General features: G+C 39.3%; 4 protein-coding genes across 4 annotated transcripts in view; 2 read left to right on the top strand and 2 right to left on the bottom strand.

Moving 5' to 3' along the window:
• The window catches only part of gabrr2a (gamma-aminobutyric acid type A receptor subunit rho2a), a 76,975-nt gene that overhangs the window by 37,836 nt on the left and 19,555 nt on the right, over positions 1 to 19,584 (bottom strand). The window lies entirely within an intron of this gene.
• On the bottom strand, positions 4,184 to 8,465 carry LOC146685371 (uncharacterized). Its single transcript, XM_085442364.1, has 4 exons — positions 8,424 to 8,465; positions 7,759 to 8,085; positions 6,677 to 6,775; positions 4,184 to 6,542 (listed from the first exon to the last, which is right to left on the bottom strand). Exons 1-4 carry the CDS (start codon positions 8,463 to 8,465, stop codon positions 4,416 to 4,418), a joined length of 2,595 nt encoding a protein of 864 aa, XP_085298490.1. The 3' UTR covers positions 4,184 to 4,415.
• LOC146685370 (uncharacterized) lies at positions 9,264 to 12,768 on the top strand. Its single transcript, XM_085442363.1, has 5 exons — positions 9,264 to 9,272; positions 9,339 to 9,755; positions 9,839 to 10,029; positions 12,545 to 12,650; positions 12,748 to 12,768. The coding sequence occupies exons 1-5, from the start codon at positions 9,264 to 9,266 to the stop codon at positions 12,766 to 12,768; spliced, it is 744 nt and encodes a 247-aa protein (XP_085298489.1).
• LOC146685369 (uncharacterized) lies at positions 12,432 to 17,110 on the top strand. Its single transcript, XM_085441293.1, has 6 exons — positions 12,432 to 12,452; positions 12,545 to 12,694; positions 13,392 to 13,609; positions 13,698 to 13,845; positions 15,405 to 15,514; positions 16,419 to 17,110. Exons 3-6 carry the CDS (start codon positions 13,412 to 13,414, stop codon positions 16,728 to 16,730), a joined length of 768 nt encoding a protein of 255 aa, XP_085297419.1. The 5' UTR covers positions 12,432 to 12,452; positions 12,545 to 12,694; positions 13,392 to 13,411; the 3' UTR covers positions 16,731 to 17,110.

Here is a 19,584-nt window from a genome sequence, read left to right as displayed (position 1 = left end):
ATGACATAATTACCCAGCTACATTTCCGAAAGAATGCAAAAGCATTGACATATATTTTTCCTTCCTACAATAGCCCGATGGGCAGGGCAGAGATAGATTTTGGTAGCCCGACTGGAAAAATCGCTAGCCCCGGGACCTCGGGCTAGCGATTTTGCAAGCCCTGTATCTGACTGAGGAATCACTCATCTTTGGAAAAGAGAGTTTATTACAGAGAAATGGCTCTTTCCAAAATAAAAGCTATACTATCCGCTTCTTCTGGGCTATATTCTCAGCAGCATATTGTAGCGGGTCAGGGCTGTTCGGGGTTCTGTTTGTACAGTTATGTTTTGTTTATGTTGCCATAGTGATGGGTGACGCCCTCTCGCTGCGACGGTGTGTCCTTCCGGGGTCAGAGGGCGCCCTGTGTGTTGTTGTTGTTGTTGCTGTGCGGTTGCCGCGCTGAGCAGTTAGCTAGCGGCAGTGTTCTTCTGCAGATGTCAATAAACGGCTGTGCTCCCTGGCTAGCTCACGGGAAGCAAGACCAAAGACACCTCCGTCTCCTCGTTGTCTGAGCTCGCCACATTGGTGTCAGAAGTGGGATGATGGTGGCACCCCATGTTCTGACCCGAGTGACTTTTCCCCCGCCGGTCGTGACCGGCCGGTGCGCCAAAAGGAGGCACCTGGACATTTGCAGGACTTTGTGTGGGGCAATGGGGTCGTCGGGGACGACTGACCCCTTAGGTGGGGGGCTATGTAGCGGGTCAGGGCTGTTCGGGGTTCTGTTTGTACAGTTATGTTTTGTTTATGTTGCCATAGTGACAGGTGACGCCCTCTCGCTGCGACGGTGTGTCCTTCCGGGGTCAGAGGGCGCCCTGTGTGTTGTTGTTGTTGTTGTTGTTGCTGTGCGGTTGCCGCGCTGAGCAGTTAGCTAGCGGCAGTGTTCTTCTGCAGATGTCAATAAACGGCTGTGCTCCCTGGCTAGCTCACGGGAAGCAAGACCAAAGACACCTCCGTCTCCTCGTTGTCTGAGCTCGCCACATTGGTGTCAGAAGTGGGATGATGGTGGCACCCCATGTTCTGACCCGAGTGACTTTTCCCCCGCCGGTCGTGACCGGCCGGTGCGCCAAAAGGAGGCACCTGGACATTTGCAGGACTTTGTGTGGGGCAATGGGGTCGTCGGGGACGACTGACCCCTTAGGTGGGGGCTATGTAGCAGGTCAGCGCTGTTCGGGGTTCTGTTTGTACAGTTATGTTTTGTTTATGGTGCCATAGTGACGGGTGACGCCTTCTCGCTGCGACGGTGTGTCCTTCCGGGGTCAGAGGGCGCTCTGTGTGTTGTTGTTGCTGTGCGATTGCCGCGCTGAGCAGTTAGCTAGCGCAGTGTTCTTCTGCAAATGTCAATAAACGGCTGTGCTCCCTGGCTAGCTCACGGGAAGCAAGACCAAACGATACCTCCGTCTCCTCCTTGTCTGAGCTCGCCACAATATTAAACATATCAGGTCCCCATATGGAGAATCCTGTGCTAACGGCTGTCTAAATGACTCGGGTAAAGTTTGTAGCATGCATGCTTGTTGTTTTTGTCTGCTTCCACTTGTCTTTGCACTAGGATGATGTCGGCGTAAATGTGCAGTCATATTCGTTGTGTTCCCACTAGTGCTGTCAGCGTTAATCTCGTTGAAATGGCCTTAACGCCACAACACGGCAAATCTCCGTTAACGAGCTACCCCTGCATGGGGCTAGACGGCCAACACGTTAACGAGCTAACTGAGCTAACACACTAGTTCCCACCCATGTAATTGAGCATTGCGTGGCACATCCAACATACTGTTTTACTTTAGTCCATGACGCGCTTACCTTCAGGGTCATACATCACATGAAAACCAAAATAATTCCAAACGCCAGATCTGAATGAGGGTGGGGGAGGTTCAATTTGCCATGTTGCAAGGAGAGCTTAACTTCTGTCTCGCTAGCTTGCCCTGCGCTCTTCCTTCTGACAATGCTGTCTGTGTTGAACGCTCAGTGGATCTGCGCTCGACAGTGCAGCCTAGGCGGAGTAGTCGAACGCAGATTCACTGAGCGCTAACACAGACAGCATCGTCAGAAGGAAAGTTGATAAAATAAATTACAAATGTTGTATTGTTCGATACATATGCGTACCGAACCGAAAGCACTGTATCGAACGGTTCAATATCGATACGAGTATCGTTGCACCCCTAATATATATATATATACATATATATATATATTCCAACAACGCCCTGTTTTCGTCTCTTGCCCACCGATGCCTTCTTGTTCCAGTAGCCCACTTTTCGTCAGGGTGCCCTGGTTCCTCAACACCTGACGCGGACCTTGTTGATCCGGGTGACGTCCGAGCCGGCATGCCTTCATATTTATCTGTCTCGCTCATGTCTGCGGTAGGCTTTCTTAGCATAGGGGGTCTAGCCTTAGGACCCTTACTGGATACAGACGCCCCAGGAATCGAACTTGCGATCCTCTGCAACCACCAAGTACCTCCAGAGGGTCAGGCAAGTGCTGAGGAGTCAGCTGAATGGTAAGAACAAGATCCGGGCCATCAACACGTACGGTAGAGGACCCGAGCTTGAAGGATAAACCGCCCGCAGGGACGTGCTGGGTGTTTTTATATATATATATATATATATATATATATATATATATATAAATAAAAAAAACACCCAGCTCGCCCCTGCGGGCGGTTTATCCTCCAAGCTCGGGTCCTCTACCAGAGGCCTGGGAGCTTGAGGGTCCTGCGCAGTATCTTAACTGTTCCAAGGACTGCGCTCTTCTGGACAGAGATCTCCGATGTTATTGGATCGTTGAGTTGACTCGGTACAGCCCCAGCTCTATAGTAAAGTGTGTGTGTGTGTGTGTGTGTGTGTGTGTGTGTTGCTTGCCAGACTAATCACTGCATCTTTTTTTGTCAGTATCTGGGAACAGAGTTTGTCACGGGGGCGGAGCCACTGTATAGATGGGGTTTGGAGTTTTCCCGATTCACGCCACGGACACGAGCACTGTGTGGGATTTTGGTAGAATCACAGGGGAGCCACAGAGCGAGGACTGTCACTGTTGTCATTCACCTTTTGCACTGTAAATAAACTCATTGTCTCTTTTGGAAAAGTCCTGCATTTGGGTCCCGTACTTACTGTGAACCTGACATGCATACCATTTTATACATATGAATATGATGACTTTGATTATTGGGCTTTCTTTACCTTAAAATATGAAACACCTCGAGGAGACTGTTGTGATTTGGCGCTACATAAATAAATTTGAAATAAGGCAAGACAAGGCAAGTTCATTTATATAGCACAATTCAACAACAAGGTGATTCAAAGTGCTTTACAGAGACATTAAAAAACAAAAACAAATAAAAAGCATGATTTAAAATTGATTAAAAAAACAGTAGATAAAATCAGAATAGTAGATAAAATCAGTAGTTAAAATGTAAGTTTTGAAATTTAAGCTTAAATGTGTGGATTTGGTGTTTTATTCAAATGCAGCTGAGAATAGGTGAGTCTTCAACCTGGATTTAAATTTAAATAACTGAACTTCAAAAGTACTTCGGACTAATGCTTATTCCAATGACCTTGATAAAGTCTTACTTATACCTCACCTTTTTTTTCTTTATTGCCATAATAATGTTTACTATTTTAAGAGTTTGACAGACCTTGGAAGAAAATCAAATTAGATCAATTGATCCATCCATTTTCTTAAATACTTATTCATTTCAGTTCAGTTCCAGGTAGACAGTGCCAAATCAAACAACAATTGTCTTAACTGCCTTTATATTTGCAAAGTATTAGACGTAACAGTAAAAGGAAATTGAAAAAAGACAAGCATAGCGAGACCATGAACAACTAAGAACAAAAACAATAAACAGGAGAAAGTACACTGCAAATTATCTGGTGCTTGCCATGATTTAAAATCCTATTTTTAGACAGGCCAGATTATTTGCCTTGTTTTAAAAAAAGATTTACTTGTTTCTAAGTCTAGATTTTAGATAATAAACTTAAATTGAGAATAACCATATAATTGTGTCTATATTAGTACAGAAATCCAGAAATGGGAAGAATAGCTCTTAAAATAGCCTACATTAGGTCTCTCACCAGATGTCTCTCAAAATATCACTTGTTTCAAGATAGAGTGACAAACTCAATTTGCTTGATTTAGGAAATTCACAAAAGGCACCTGTTGAAAATATGATTTATTCAAAATCATGTCTGACTTCAAAGTTGTACATATAAGGGAAAAAAATTAACCACAATTTATGATACAAATCACATTTCAAAGACAGCTGTTTGTCCCAGCATGCCAGCATTATGTGGTACAACATTGACATTGGTTTAGGGAACATTTAATGACTGTCAACTGATATCATCACAAACTACACTAAGCCAATACTTGGTGCAACCCTAATCTTAAGGGTGATTTCTATGGGAAATAATATCAGAAAGACTGTATTTGATTGGCACAAACACACTGTCCCTAAAACTAATAGAAAAGTATGAAGTATAATCAATGAGCTCATGGGCTAATTCTGTAGCTTGAGCAACAATGGGCACAGTTACTTCATATGCCAATAAGTCTTCATTTAAATTCAAAGTTTCATAGCGTTGGTACTCAAAAGCAATAAAAGATGAGTCAATCAAAAAGATATCCTTTATCAGTCCAAACACAGGGAAAGTGCCATCCACGTCTGCAATAATCATGGACTTCCCAGCAATGTATTTATTGCCATTTAGAACATACCATTTCACTGAGACAACAGACTGCATGACATCTATTCCAAAAAATTCTTTAATTTTTTTCCTAACATATTCATTATTTTTAACAGCTGATACTGGCCCGAATTCCTTTTCTTTTGCAAAAATAGGATGTTCAGTTCCTATTTCATTTTGACAACACTCAAGAAATTGATTGTGGTTTGCTAGGGATTTACAAACATTTTTAAAATTTAACTTAGAAGCCCACTGTTTAAAATAGGAGTGCTTTGCCTCAAAGCGCATGCACATACTCCTTATTAAAGGTCCAAGGGATAAGATTTGACTGGGAAGATGCAACATATAATGTTGCTTAGGTATTATATTGGCTTCGGGAAAAAGTTGCTTGAACTGATACAGGTGTTCTTCAATCATACTTCTCAGTTGCAATACAGTTTGTAAAGAAATAATGGGAGCAAGAACTATTTGAACTATCATAATTAACTTTCTAATAAATACAACATACTCACTCTCCACACCATACAAAAGAAAAAGTAATATTTTTAAAAGAATTAGCATCTGTCCACAAGACTGTTTCAATTTGTTGTCGTTAGCCACTAAAGTGCCAAAGCTAATAGGACATGGTTTATCCCGTATTTCAAGAGGTGAGTAAGGAAAATTTTGAATGTCTGAATTAAACTTGTCTAATTCTAATTGTCCTGAGAGAATTAGGTGTTTTAATACAAATTTAACTTCCATTGATGCAACACCTTCAAAAATAACATGCATTATATCCTGTGGAGTTTGTTTGATCAGGTCAAATGCAGGAACATCAACTAGTCTGCTTCTTCTATTAATTCCATAAGTAGTTTTGAGGGATGCTTTCAATAAATCTGTGCTTGCTTTATCTATTTCAAAACACTGCCTGATATGTTTCTCCAGAGTTCTTTGAACAAACTTCTTCTCCTCAAAAACACTTTGCATATCATCAAAGTTGCATTCACAGTGTCTACATTTGCTATAAGCAAAACCAATCCCTTCTTTAAAGCCAGCAATCTCATGCTGGGCTAGCGTGTCTCCGCAAATGGCTATAACAGCACCAAACAATTCAATTTCACCATTTGACATTTCAATCCTTACACCATTGTAAAGCAGTGATAGATCTTGAAGTATTCTTTTCAGTACAACATCAATACCCCACTGAGAAATGTCATTTGCTTTAGCAATAGCAAGAAGTCGTATTGCAGCTAACTTTGACCTAAATTTTGGATCAATATTTCCTAAAGTATAATAAAACATGACCAATTTGTTTGCAGAAGCATGGGACCCTAAGGGGTTACATATTTCAATTTCATCTGTGTACAGTATTAATTGCAATGCATTTGGCCTCTGAGAAAACAAGGGGTGAGATGTAAAGAGGGACCCATCTCTAAAATCACAGAAGAATCCCTCTCTGCTTCTTTGTGGTGCAGTGTTCAACATGGTAAAGATTCTCTCATTAGTCATTAACTGCTTTAGACTTTCAATTAATGGTACATAGTAAAAACTTTTGTTCCTTATGGACATGACCCTTGAAAGACCTTGCTTTACCCAACATATCTTCTGGGATACTACTACTTCCTCTGCGTTGACTTGACAGAACATTTCCCCTATGGCTCTACTCTGTCCATATGCAATGGTGGAGAAAGGATCCATGAATTTATCAAATGTAGCCAAAGCCTCATCTTGAAGCTGAGTGGTTCCCTCGGCATTATCTTCAAACACTGTCTTCATTCTTTCCTTGAGCGTATCCAAAAGAACAGCCTGATACTGTTGCACTCCTGAGATGATATGTTTGACCGTTCTCTGTGAAAACATTTGAAATAAAAGTAACTTATTCTGCATTTATATAAAAAAATTATAATTCTGAATTCCATTATGAACAAGTAAGACATTGATTGCCTTATGTAATGTATTGATCCATTAAGACTATAACATACCTGTGATAAGTGGCACTGTTCTTGAACACAGATAGCAAAAGCTGCAGCAGATCTGGTAATATCATGTCTGGTAAAGGATGTTGTAGCAACAGCTTCTTCCTTTAGAGCAGAAAAACAAAGTTACTCCAAACTCCTGGCCAATTATAGAAATTCTTACATAACAGGTATAATCAGTTACACCTAATGATTGGTCCACTAAAAAACAAAGTGCATGACAGTGACTAGTGTTACAGTTGTGAATATTCAATATAATATAAGATAATATAATATTCATTCTTTGGAATAAAGAAAAAAGAAATGGAAAAGAAATCAAAGACAAAGAAACAAAAAAAGGGGTTGTCCATTGTTTTGATGAGGCTAGGGATTGGATTCATGAGAATAAGATTTTATTTTTTTAAATAATGAATTTTTGTTCGCACTTAGATTTTAGTTTCTTTACATGTTTGTTGTATTTATTAAATAATTTATGTATTTTTAAATCACGTAATTTAGATTTGCACTTAGAATTTATGTTAGTATTAGTATATGGATATATTTTATTGTATGCATTTATTAATTTATTTAATTTTCAAGAAAATCATTCTTAGCCATGTTTTGACAGTATTTCTGGCCAACAGATTTTTTTACAGTGCTTCGAAATACTCTGTGTCTTACCTGAAACCGTATTCACCACTTATAATTCCTACGAGATACCCAAATTGCTGCCACATTGAACGATTTAAGCGCGCTGAGAGTGTCTTTGATGCAAACTTCACCAGGAGACATGCCAGCCGCAGAGTGTGTGCCTTCTCCGGCTGCAGCATAGCCTGTACTATCTACACTGAACTGCTATTCTGTTTATTTATTTTTTATTTCATCCTGCAGGATGAAATTGTGATTTAAAATCCAACCATAGTGGAAATCGCTTGTAACAGATTGAAGAACAATATCTAGCGGTATAATATCGCGAGATCTCGTTAAATTTCTCTTGATTAAAAATGGAGAAAAGGATTAAAAGTAATATAGGACCACATACGAGGAGTTAGACATAGCTAAATTTGTCATCAGAAGCCACACTACATTTTATTTAGTTTAACACTTACCGTGATCGGGCTGTCAACAACCTGAGGCTCCTGCACTTCAGGCAAAGATCCACCAGTTGATATTTCCACGGTGCTGGTTGTTGTTGCAGTACTACAGTTGGCAAAGACTGAAACACCAAAATTTTCCGATCCTAAAGAGTGGGCTGTTGGGGGGATCCTCCATCCTCTTGGTGGGCTTCCATTCGTCAAATACAGAGGGTGCGTCCGTTTAATGTGGCGAAAGAATGAGTTAAAAACTCTGAAATCTTGTTCACAGCCATCTATTCCACAGTAAACCCAAAAATCCTGCCTTCGACCATGAGCTGCATTTATGTGGCTAAGGAGCACCTTCAGAGTTAAAGAAACAAAGATAAAACAGATCATACATCTCCAGAGCGCCATGGTGAACTGTTTTCGCGCTGTAGCAATGCAGCTTTACTTTACCGCTCTCCACTGAAGGCCACAGATGAGAGTGTGGGACCATGGGAAAGGTAGGCGATTTTAAAAATATATGTATCCTTAATTATCCAATTTTTCAGGTTTAAATTACATCAGTTATATTTATTTTTAGGCAATAAGTGTTTAAGACTGAATTTATATTTTTATTTTCTTTTTTTTTTACTTAAAAAAATTTAAATATAAATAATTTTCTGCATGCGCATTCTCAGTTCCGGTCGTGACGTTACTTTCACGCGGGACAAACTCTTTTCCCCTGCTTTGTTAACCATCAGGACCGTTACGAAGATCAAAATTATTTATCTAAACAAAGCGAACAGTAATTTAAGGTTGGTAACATTAAGTTGATTTGAAAAATACTATGGTACAACGGTGTTATTAAGATAAAGTCGTGTTTTGTGAGGGCTGCTGCTAGTTAGCAATCTAGCTAATGTGTTAACTTTAGCTAAATGATCTTATTTAAGCTGTAGGATATTTCCAGGTACTGTGAGTAGAGGCTTTGGAACGAACTAGAGAACTGCTGTCACGGCATGGACAAGTTTGATGATGCCATACTGTCTGTGTTGCAGGGTAAGTCTTATTTTTCAGTTATTTTGGTACGTTAGCTAAGCAGCCTCAGCATCTGTTAGCATCATTTCTGAAACTTGGAGCTAGGATTGTACTCTACTCTGAACTTTATCCACATTATAGCCTTGAGCTGTCTTTGCCTAAATAGACTTGGAACATCATTCTTGAAGACACCCAAAAATAGTTTTATTGCATTCCCAAATATTTGATAAACTGTTTTAAGTTTGACATTTTATCCTGTTAATATTACTTATTGCTAAAATACATTTACTGACAAAAAATGACCTCAATATGTAGTAAGCCACGCCCAGGAAAAGAGAAATAAATATCACTTTTGAAGTTGTTTTTCTCTTTTACAGCTGCGAATATTGATGAGGAAACTTTGAGAAGCTTTACCCGGGATGACCTAAAGGATCTTTTTCCGGGCCATGAAAATTTCTTCCATAGAAAGAAGATTTGGGATTTTATCAGCCAAAAGGTAAACACATTATACCACTAAGAAGATGATTACTGTCCATATTGTCTAGCATTAACTTGCCTAATTGTGTATTTTTGTTTATATCCCACAACTGTTATAGTTTAAACGTACTGACCAAGATGCCAACACTTTCCATCGAAGCGAGAGTAACCCCTTAGGCTTTGATGTGTCACAATGTCAGCCTCAAACTTCCACTCCCATTTCCTACACTGCTGACAAAAAAATGAAAATGCCAGACCCACCAGAGTATGTGGTGTATACAGATTCAGAGTTGGACATGGTGCGCAGTCAGTACTTTGCATTGCTCCACAGTGGAAAGGAAAAGGACTGTAGGATGTCGAAGGAGCTCTGTTGCAGACTTGTAAGGAACACAGTCACCAGCATGGTTGCAATCCTCCGAGCTAGTCCCATGGGGAAAGAAGTAACATACCCCTCCAAACTCGAAATGAGAGCAATGTCACAGAAGATTGTCGACTATTACCCCATGTTACGTGATGCTGACACACACATGCCATACGTAAGTCATTCTTTACCCACTACAATATCTAAAAATGAGTGAGATAATAAAAGGATGTACAAAAATATATTATTTTACCACAGCTGACCATCTACACCAAACTGTACACACGACTCCAAAATATGAAGTCTCCAAGGAAGAGGCAGGGCTCCATGCCACAACGAGGCAGGCCCAGGAAGACTCTTTTCAGCTCAGATGACACAGACAATGGCGTGTCCAGCGGGGTGGCCTGGGGGGGCACAGGCCACCCCCCCAACCAGACTGGCCACCCCAGGTGCCACCCCAAAGGCAAAACAATAAAATTCAATCAAATATTAAATGTCCGATTATGTTTTCACGGTGACGCTCAGATATCCGAGTGTAAGTGAATGCAGCATCGGTTTCTGCTCTATGTGCATCACGTTAGCAAAGGTAGGAGAGCCAAGCACGAAAGACGTCACTGCAGGAAACAATTTTTCGGTGAAAGAAAATGAGGACAGAATAAATGTCCCGGTAAGTAATATTAAGTTTGTTGAGTTTAGTAAACTTCGGCGAAATTAGAATACCAAGGAAAAAATAACACTTAAAGAATTATTGCAGCCGTGGAATATTTCAGACAGTATGCTACAGAGGGGAGCTAACATAAGAGTTATGAGTTATAAGATATAATCTAAGTCGTAACATTGCTGTATGGAGCTGCAGATTTGGTTGCAGGTTAACATAGCTGGACTGGCCATCGGGCTTATTTGACTTATTTTTTATTTTTTTTGTAACGGCATGAACAATGAGAGGTGGTGGATTGGCCAGATGCAGGTCGATGTGTAGAAATAACTCCGTTGTTTGGTGGTGGCTATGGCGGGGCTTCCACAGAGGCAGCAGGTGGATGAGGGAAGGGGAGGCAGGAGGAGAGCCCCGAGGCAGCCGCCAGTCCGAGTGTCAGGTGAACTGAACTTCAGGTAAGAAGTTATGACCTGCAGTCTATCTGGGTCAGATATGAACTAAGTTTAGGTGGAGTTTATTTTCGTTGTGCTGACTTTTTACTGTCAGTTGCAATAACTCATACTGCGTTCTAGCCAGCTTGGAGTTTTTATACAGCTGTTCGGTTGCTATGATGTTACTGATAGTGAACTTTATTTTATTCATAAGGTTAGTAGAGTTGCCAACGGCTCCTTAAAAAAATGGAATGGTCCCTCAATCAGAGAAAATATTACACGTTTCGTGTTGAGCTGAGAAGAGACGCAGTTTGTCCCGAACTTCAGCTAGAATGGAAAAAGACACAAAGCTGGATTTATTCTGTCGTTACGCTGCACAGCTGCCTCTTCTTCTCTCATTCTCTCCCCCTGCCTCTCCTGTTGCTACTTCAATCATGAAACTGATCGATGATCAGCTGATCGGCTTTTCTCTCTTGTTTGTTTATCGCCCACTTTGCGCCAGAAAGACGAAACCAGCAGATGTCGCGCTAAACAACAGCAGCACGTTTAAGCTTGATCGGCTGTTGTTAGAATTTATTTAATATTAATTTCTAGTATCAGCTGTTGTTTGCTGGAGCCACAGCTGTAAAGCTGCTGGTCATGATGTCGGTTTGGATATCTAGTTAGAGGGAAACGTGAAGACCACCCACCAGGATCCTTTTTTATGTAGCTGACAGCTGGTAACTGTGCAGGGGCGGGTCTAGCAAAGTTTTGCCAGGGGGGCCAGGTAGGGCATTAACAGGGAAAGGGGGCACAAAGAAATACTTTTCTTTCTTATTCTCATTTAAAATATCTAGCTTTTATTAAATAATTATCTAAATCTTACAACCAAAGTTTTTATCTGACGTAAAATGTATAGAAATCATACATATACCAAAAAGACTGTACATCACTGTCACAACAGGGTTTGTTTTCATTCAAAGGCTTTATGGCTTTAATACCTGGTGGGTCGGTCTGTAGTCAAAATGCCCGATTTTCTGTCCCAGTCCAGCCCTGCAGGTTATACTGGCAGTGTCACCATGCCAGCTGAATGTATTTCATCATCAGCCAGTGTTGTTCTTTATCAATATTACCAAAGTTTACCATAAGGCAGCATAGAAAGTATTTACTTGCTTTCAGGTTTTATTCAAATATTAGTCTTTTCAGTTGTTTCTCCACTTTTTTCCTGTTTCAAAATCAAACACCAGTTTGTGAGAAGATTATCTTCTTTTTTTAACAGGCAGAGAAAGTTTTGCATTGGAATGGCTAATTTGTCAATTGTTTGCTACAAATGTTCGTATTTTAATATTCAAAAATGTTTTTGCCCAAAACATATATGTGCAGTATATGTCAGTAAAAATACTATGCAAATATTGCTGTCCTTGAATGCTGAGTAAACACTGACAAAGCACTGATTGTATCTCTTGTACTTTATCAACGCAGTATCTAAAAACTTTGCACCGTAGTGGTTAAAATCTCATTCTAATAAGAGTTAAAAGTGCATTTGGTTATTAGGTTTATAGGATTATTGAATTATGGTTAAGGGTTGGTAGAATTTTTTTTTAAAACATTATCTGCCAATTAAATCTGCCACCCTTCTCCAAATCTGTGCCCCTACCTGGCCCCCCCAACAAAAATTTTCTAGACACGCCACTGGACACAGACAATGGGACTGAAGGTGACCTAAGTGGTGAAGCAAGTGGTTCAAGTGACTGTACCATACTTCTTGAGAGCAATGATTACCTCAGCGAGGATAACTCAAATGCAGGTGTGTACTTTGGTCTGCTGTACTAATGACTTTTGGACATCTAAAACTTCAAAGAGACCACCCATTCTGTTCATCTTCTGTTTTTTCCTCAGAGAAAGAATCCCAATTGCCGCTACCCTCCACTGTACCAACTACGTCAAACAATACTACGCTGGCTTTACCACTATTATTCAAGTCAGCCTCATGCTCTGCACCCAGGTCTGATATAGGTCCTTCAACTGCACCTCCAGATGATGTTGTTGGTAAGTCCACCATCACCCTTATCTACCTCTCAGTCTGACTGTTCCTCTTACAGCTCTTTCCAAAATATGGTTGAAGCAATGAACCCCATTCTAAGTGTTTATTCCATAAATCATAGTGGTTTGTCATTAACTCGAGTTGGTGTGTAAAATCAACATATGATAGATCCCTCATTCCAGTTTGCCAGTTAGCCATAGTAAGTATTTTACCACTTTGTGTTGTAATGGGTGTTACTCAGTGCTAATTATTTACACATGTAAATCCTCATGCTGGTCACATCTATCATGCCTTATCACAGTGTTTCTGTCATAGATCAAATTACCTAAAATATTTTTATCCATCAGCTCATAATCACTGTTCACACTGATGTGAACGATATACACAGTAAACAACCTTTACCTTATTTTCACCACAGTTTTATTCACGGGCATCTTAAACTTTCGTTTTAATATTTGATTCTGTTCAAACTAACAATTAACATAAATCCATGATCATTATAAGAAAAGGACACAAAGGGAAATGATCAGGACATATAGGGTCAGTTCATTACTCAAACATATTTAACCTAAACATTAATTCTCATAAATATTATACTTAAAAACAACCATGCAACCTTACTAGAAATGACTGATTAGAAAAATCTGAATTTTGTGAAGTCTAGTTACACCATGTCTTACAATTGCTCTTTGCTTTCCCTAGCAGACCATGACAGCCTGAAGATGCAGGCAAGACATTACAAAACCTTGAGCAACATGTACAGGAAACCCAATGCAAAACCCAACCAAAGTGACGTTGCTCAAATTTTGGACCTGGAGTTTGAGGCCAGACGAGCCTTTATTGACGCAGATGTTACAAGGGAAGAAGACAGGCCTAGAAAAATACTTGAAGCATACCCGTGCTTCAAAGACATACGAAATGTAAGTTCAACTACCTTCAGTTAAATTCCTTGCTTTCCCCGGATAGGTTTAGTTAGTTCTTGACTAACTGAGCACAACTTTGTCATAGGCGATGGATGAACTGCGTCGCATCATTGGTGGCTCCAACTGCAAATACATAGATCAAATGAAGGGTCGATGGGCAGAGTTTTGTTCGAAGGTGCAGTTCTATGGCATTTGGAAGAAGGTCCTGAAACCTCCTCTCCCCTTGGATGTACGTGGAGGTAAGTGGCCTTTGCATACATTAAAATCATACATCAGATATGTTCGGATTGCTTTGTTGTAGGGCTGAACGATATATCGCATTTGCGATAATATCGCGACATGATCAAGTGCAATTTTCTAACCGCAAAGGCTGCGATTATACTCTGGACATGTCCAAATTCATGGGCTGCATCCTCCTGAGGCCGCATTTGTAGACCGATTACGTCACAGCGACGCGCCGAAGGCTGTCCAAATTACTACCATATCCCAGAATTCATAGCGCGGCCCAGCCAAACTCCAGTTTCCAACAATGGCGGCCGCTACTAAGTTTTAAAATTACTCATACTAATCTTTCTGGGTCACAAAATAAACTTTTAAAATATTTTCAGGCGAGAAAGTAGTTGTGTAAACATCAAATATCTGCTCGGTTTATCAAGATATCCCATATTTGCAAAAGTGCTTCGACGTTTTCAGAGGCGTCTGCTACCCACCAGCTCGACAGCTAGCCGGGAGCTCGAGGGTTACTGATGCGGCCAAGAACGGCACAACTCCCGGCACATCATTTTCAGATCACCGCGGAGTTTCGCTGCTCGGGTTAAACGTAATATATAAGTCACTTAGACAACCTAAAAATGTTATTGTTGGGCTTTTTTCAGTGTTTTGTTTGTTCGTGAGTAAATCGGTTTGGCTGAGATTAAAGTTATTAGATTAGATAAAATAAAACTTTATTAATCCCCCGGGTGGGTTCCTCCTTGGTTTTCACACAGCTGACTAAACGTCAAACAGAAAACTTATTAAACAGAAGTATGAGACAGTCGAGAATTTACACCAGTGTCTGGTTATATTTTAGATAGCAAGAAGCAGACGGCCGAGTTTATTAAACTCCACCGAGACAGCGGTGACGCTAATCAGAACTAGACCGTCCAATTTCACGCCTTTAAACTTTAAAGGCGTGTTTGTGTATGTGTTTATACAATTGCTATTATGTTTGCACTTTATGTGTAATGTTACTGACTGCAGAGATCAGTAAGATGTGTGTATTTTTTATTTATTAGTTTTATTTATTTAATATTATTTTTTAATTGAATGACTGTCTAGTAGTTCACAGATGTCGAAAAACTGAGTGTGGTAAAGCCACTGATTTTGTTTATGTATATTTCTGCAATCTGCACATTGTACTGACTTTCATTTTAATGTTTACACCAGGGTTCCTTGTCAGCACTTTATGCTCAGATGTTTGTAAGCTAAAAATAAACTATTGTGTATGTTCAAATATACTGTTGTGATTGAAGAAGTTAAATAAAAATGTCAGTCATCAATTCATGCATCACCTCATGTCATCATAACAGAGGTCTGTCTTCCAGGAAAGAACAGTTTAAAATTAATGTAATATAGTATTGGCCATACTATATGATGTATTGCTTGTCTTTGTTTAATAATACAGAAGACAAAGACCTTAAAAAATAATCGCATATCGCATCGCAATCGCAATATTGGGGCAAAAAATCGCAATTAGATTATTTTCCATAATCGTTCAGCCCTACTTTGTTGAGATACTTTTCTCCGTTCACAGTGGATTTTACTGTCACTCTCTTCAATGCACTTCCATCTCTTTTTCCTTCAAAAACTACACCACCAAAGCGGCTGGGAAGTGCCAGTGAGGCTCTCCTTCATATCCTCAAGGTGCGAACAGCTGCAATACCAGCCACTGTAACTTGTACTCCATTTACTTGTATTGTTATTATTAATATTATTATTTTGCTTTTCCTGCTTAATAAGAGTGGGTTGAAGTTCAATTCAGCAGGGATTAAATTACTCCTTAGTCAGGATTTCTTAATTGTTATTCAAAACCTACTCCAGAGAGGCAGCACAGAGCAAAAGCACATTGCAGTTAGGATACAAGTAGAAGCAGTAAAATGATATATTTAAAAAGGCCTTCAAAAACTAGAATATGTAAAACAGTTAAAAGAAATAGTTTTAAAAAACAAATGAGGAAAAAAAGCACAAATAGACATGATAAAAATGCTGCAAACTAGAGAAAATTCATGCTCAGAATTAATACACAGCAAAATCTCCAGTGTTAAATTAACACTTTTGACAGTGTTATATGTTTAAAAGTAACCTAGTCAGTTTTGAAGATTAACAATGGCTAACACTGAGCAGTGCTGATTTTCTAACACAGGAAAATAAATCAAAATGTTAGAAATATTCCAGTGTTAGAAAATCAGCACTGCTCAGTGTTAGCCATTGTTAATCTTCAAAACTGACTAGGTTACTTTTAAACATATAACACTGTCAAAGTGTTAATTTAACACTCAACAGTGTTGTATTTAACACTCAGAGGTGTGGACCCATATAGACACTCTCCAGTGTTAATTTAACACTGGAGATTTTGCTGTGTACATTTCCAAAATTTCATATTCATGTAAGTCAGATATTTTATATTTATTTCTTCTATTCCAACAGTAAATCAGTTGGAGCATTCTAAACTGTTGATATTGCTTTTTGTGTCTTAAGCTGTTTGGATGCACAGCAACCCTTTCATTTAAAATCTTGAAGAATTTGTCCTTTTTTTGTGCTTTTCTAGCCAGGTGAAGATGCAATGCTATACCTGGAGAAGCGGCCTCTCTCCTCCCCAGTGCTGCTTTTTGATGGAACAACCAGCATTGTTGCTGTAGGAAACATACCAGTGACCACTCTCCCCTTGGAGGATTTCTGGGAAGGAATGTTGGTGTTGATGGCATATTACTACACCTTGCACTTAACATACCCAAAATGTGTTGCAACGGTCCTCTCTGTCATACAAACTGAGGTAATCACTGATGCCATCCATGATCAAGATGCCACTAGTGCATATAAGAAAGCAATAGCTGAGTGGAAGTCGTTCTTTGAGAAATAGGTGAATACCAAGCAGGATTTTATCAGGTCATTTGCAGTTTGTTTAGTTTTGTAGTACGTTTGTACAACTTTGTTCCTAATTTGCCTAGCAATGTCCTGAGAAACGGCTTTACTTATAATGCTTTACAAATGAAAGTTGTTGTTGTTTTTTCTTAGTGATACTTTACCTGAGGCATGTAAAGTTTTAAGTCAGTAATGCCATTATTTACAACATTGTGAGACTATGTGACTGTCACAAAAGTTTAAGGCCAAAAATGTAACTTCTTTTCTCTGTTTAGGCCTTTTAAAGGGTTGATTTAGACTTTTAGGGATTGTGCAGCAGCCCTATATTGTTTAAATAAAGGATTTTGTTCTCATGAGAGAAATAAATGTTGACATATATCACTCTTGCCCTGGTTGTGATTTCAGTAGAAGCCAAGGAGTATTCTAGGAAAAAGGTCTGTTTTAAGGTTTTTTTGCCTGGATTTAATATCGATTCGGCTCTATTTTAAGATAAGCCAACCTGAATCAAGAAACAAATTAATCATACTTCACTAATATTGAGTAGTTTTTCATAGTATTAGAACTATTTTTCTCGTTGCAGTGCATTCATTTGCTGCAAGTAAGAATTCAAAACATAAAAAAGACTGTAATTTAGCATATTTAACTTACTTTTGGGACTTGATATCAAGTAATTTTATCTTAAATTGAGCTTTTTAAAGCTTATTTTAACCCTCTTCAATTCTCAAATGTGTTCTTTTATTTCTGGATTAAAAAATCTTATTTCAAGATTTCTTATTAAGTAAAATAAACTTGCTGCATGGACAGATAATTTCACTTGTTTTCAGTGCTTTTTGTATCAAATGTAGTATTTCTTTCCTAAATATAGACTAGCCATTTTTGCAGTGTAGACAAAAATAGTGAAATGCAATAGTTGAACATACAGTCAGGGAAAAGGAGGAAAATGTAGAAAAAAGGTCAGTGCAACATGGGAAGTCTCCCAGCAGCCTGAGCCCATAACCTGTCACCTGTCCAGCCCTAAATATAAGTTTTATCAAAAAGGAAAGTATAAATGATAATTTATCAAGGAATAGTGAAAACATATCCTTGTGTCACCATGACTTATTACTATGATGGAGAAAGTGTTCATAAACATTGGAATTTCTATCAAACACAGAATTTCAAAGTACCTTCAATAATACTGAATGTACTTTCACAGCCAGTTTTGGACCACTTCTCAGTTCCATGTCTGCTCTTAAATTGGGACAAAGTGTCACTGGTGAAGCAACAGCTGTCTGATGGCGTAACAGATTGGTGCCTGTGCTAATCTAAGCTGTAAACATGAGGAACTGCTGTCAGCTTAATCTGCTTGTCACTGCTGGAGTGGAGTCTGGCATGCTGCTAGACAACACTAGGCAGGGCTGCCCACACAGCCAAGGGGAGCTGCACTGAGTAAAGCTAGCAACTGAACTAACTCTAGTCACTCTAGTCATATTAAGCCAACATCTCCAGATGGTATATGGGTGCAACTGACCCATTCACCAATGAGTGCTTAAAGCTTTAGCAACAAAAAAGGAAACAAATACCATGCTGATTATTGTGTCATTTCCCTGAGCTCTTGTCCCCTCAGAGATGATGCACTGGGATAATGTGTACTTAAATAACAGAAATGACAAGCTTCTGCTGTCCATTACATTTCACAAGCTCAAAATATCTTAATGGGAATATACAGCCATGCACACCTTTAAAAATGACGTGATTTAGAGTGATTTTAATAATTAAAGCAAGAGGAAGCATAAACCAATGTTTCTGTTTTTCTGTTTGTTAATATATAGCTGCTCAGCACAATTTTCTCATCCGATCTCCAGAGTTCTGACATCAGATTCATTGTGCAGCAGGTGATATTTAGCTTGTTTTTCCATTAATGTGTTAAATTAGCATTATCAATATGATGAGACACATTTAATTTTTTATTTTTTGTTTTCAGGTGTGGAAAAGTGGAAAGCAGAAAAAGAAAACACAATGTCTGTGTTTAATTTTCACCAGCATCTGTAGAGCTCTTTACCAAATACTGATATGTGTTTTGCATCTGGGCACTTTGGGCACAACACGTTCTCACTCCCAAAGCGTAACATTTTACGCTAGGTGACGATATATTACGTTCCGGGCACCCAACACGTCCCTATATTATGAGATTGGAAAAATGAGGAAACACGAGAATCGTTCAGAATGAATTTACACATGTATGTTTGTTTTACTTAAATCGCTTTGGAAAGACTATCTAACGTCATTAAAGTGCTGGTTAGGGTTAGGGCTGGAATACATGGCTGGAATGTGTATTACAGCGGGAGCGTCATTCTACTGGATTTCATCCGTAACCCGGCGCGTAGCATAAGAACGCGAAAGGTGACCTTCCGCGTTCCTCAGGAATGCCTTGGGACTTGACAAATCGTCAGTATATTACGCTTCAGGAGCGAAAACGGACTGTTGGGCATTGAAGCTCTGCTTACAGGGGTTCTTTTCTGGTCATTTTAATTTCCTTCAATAATGAGCCAATATTGTTGTTCTTCTGGCAAGACCAGTCTCAAATGACATGAGGAAAAAACGCTTTGCATTTGTCATGTCACTTGTATGATAATGTCGTCATCTATAAGAGGATTGTCCCCTAATAGCAGGGTTGCACAGTTTGATCCTCAACTGTTTCTGTATGAAACCTAAGCCAGACCTACTCATTGAGTGTGTATGTTTTCATGTTCATGTAATAACTTTGAAACTGTATCCTCTGGTAAACTCTACATTTTCTGAAAAGAACACAATTCTTATGCTATTCTTAGTAGATCATACAACAAACCATTCCAAGCCCATATATCAAATGA

The sequence above is a fragment of the Copadichromis virginalis genome, linkage group LG19 (genome assembly GCF_057382275.1).
Source record: "Copadichromis virginalis isolate Kocher_CV1m ecotype Utaka linkage group LG19, C_Virginalis_male_GT1.1, whole genome shotgun sequence".
Classification (NCBI taxonomy): domain Eukaryota; kingdom Metazoa; phylum Chordata; class Actinopteri; order Cichliformes; family Cichlidae; genus Copadichromis; species Copadichromis virginalis.
The sequence above is the reverse complement of the archived record's forward strand: the minus strand, read 5'-3'. Positions and strand labels throughout refer to the sequence as shown.

Coding starts and splice junctions, on each gene's coding strand:
- LOC146685371 (XM_085442364.1), bottom strand. CDS start 8,465: ATGGTTAACAAAGCAGGGGAAAAGAGTTTGTCCCGCGTGAAA. Junction 8,086..8,423: donor AGAGTTTGTCCCGCGTGAAA/GTAACGTCACGA, acceptor TTAACTCTGAAG/GTGCTCCTTAGCCACATAAA. Junction 6,776..7,758: donor TTGTTGACAGCCCGATCACG/GTAAGTGTTAAA, acceptor TCTGCTCTAAAG/GAAGAAGCTGTTGCTACAAC.
- LOC146685369 (XM_085441293.1), top strand. CDS start 13,412: ATGCAGGCAAGACATTACAAAACCTTGAGCAACATGTACAGGAAACCC. Junction 13,610..13,697: donor GCTTCAAAGACATACGAAAT/GTAAGTTCAACT, acceptor ACTTTGTCATAG/GCGATGGATGAACTGCGTCG. Junction 15,515..16,418: donor CTCTCCTTCATATCCTCAAG/GTGCGAACAGCT, acceptor GTGCTTTTCTAG/CCAGGTGAAGATGCAATGCT.
- LOC146685370 (XM_085442363.1), top strand. Junction 10,030..12,544: donor AACCAGACTGGCCACCCCAG/GTGCCACCCCAA, acceptor TTTTTTCCTCAG/AGAAAGAATCCCAATTGCCG. Junction 12,651..12,747: donor GCCTCATGCTCTGCACCCAG/GTCTGATATAGG, acceptor TTCCTCTTACAG/CTCTTTCCAAAATATGGTTG.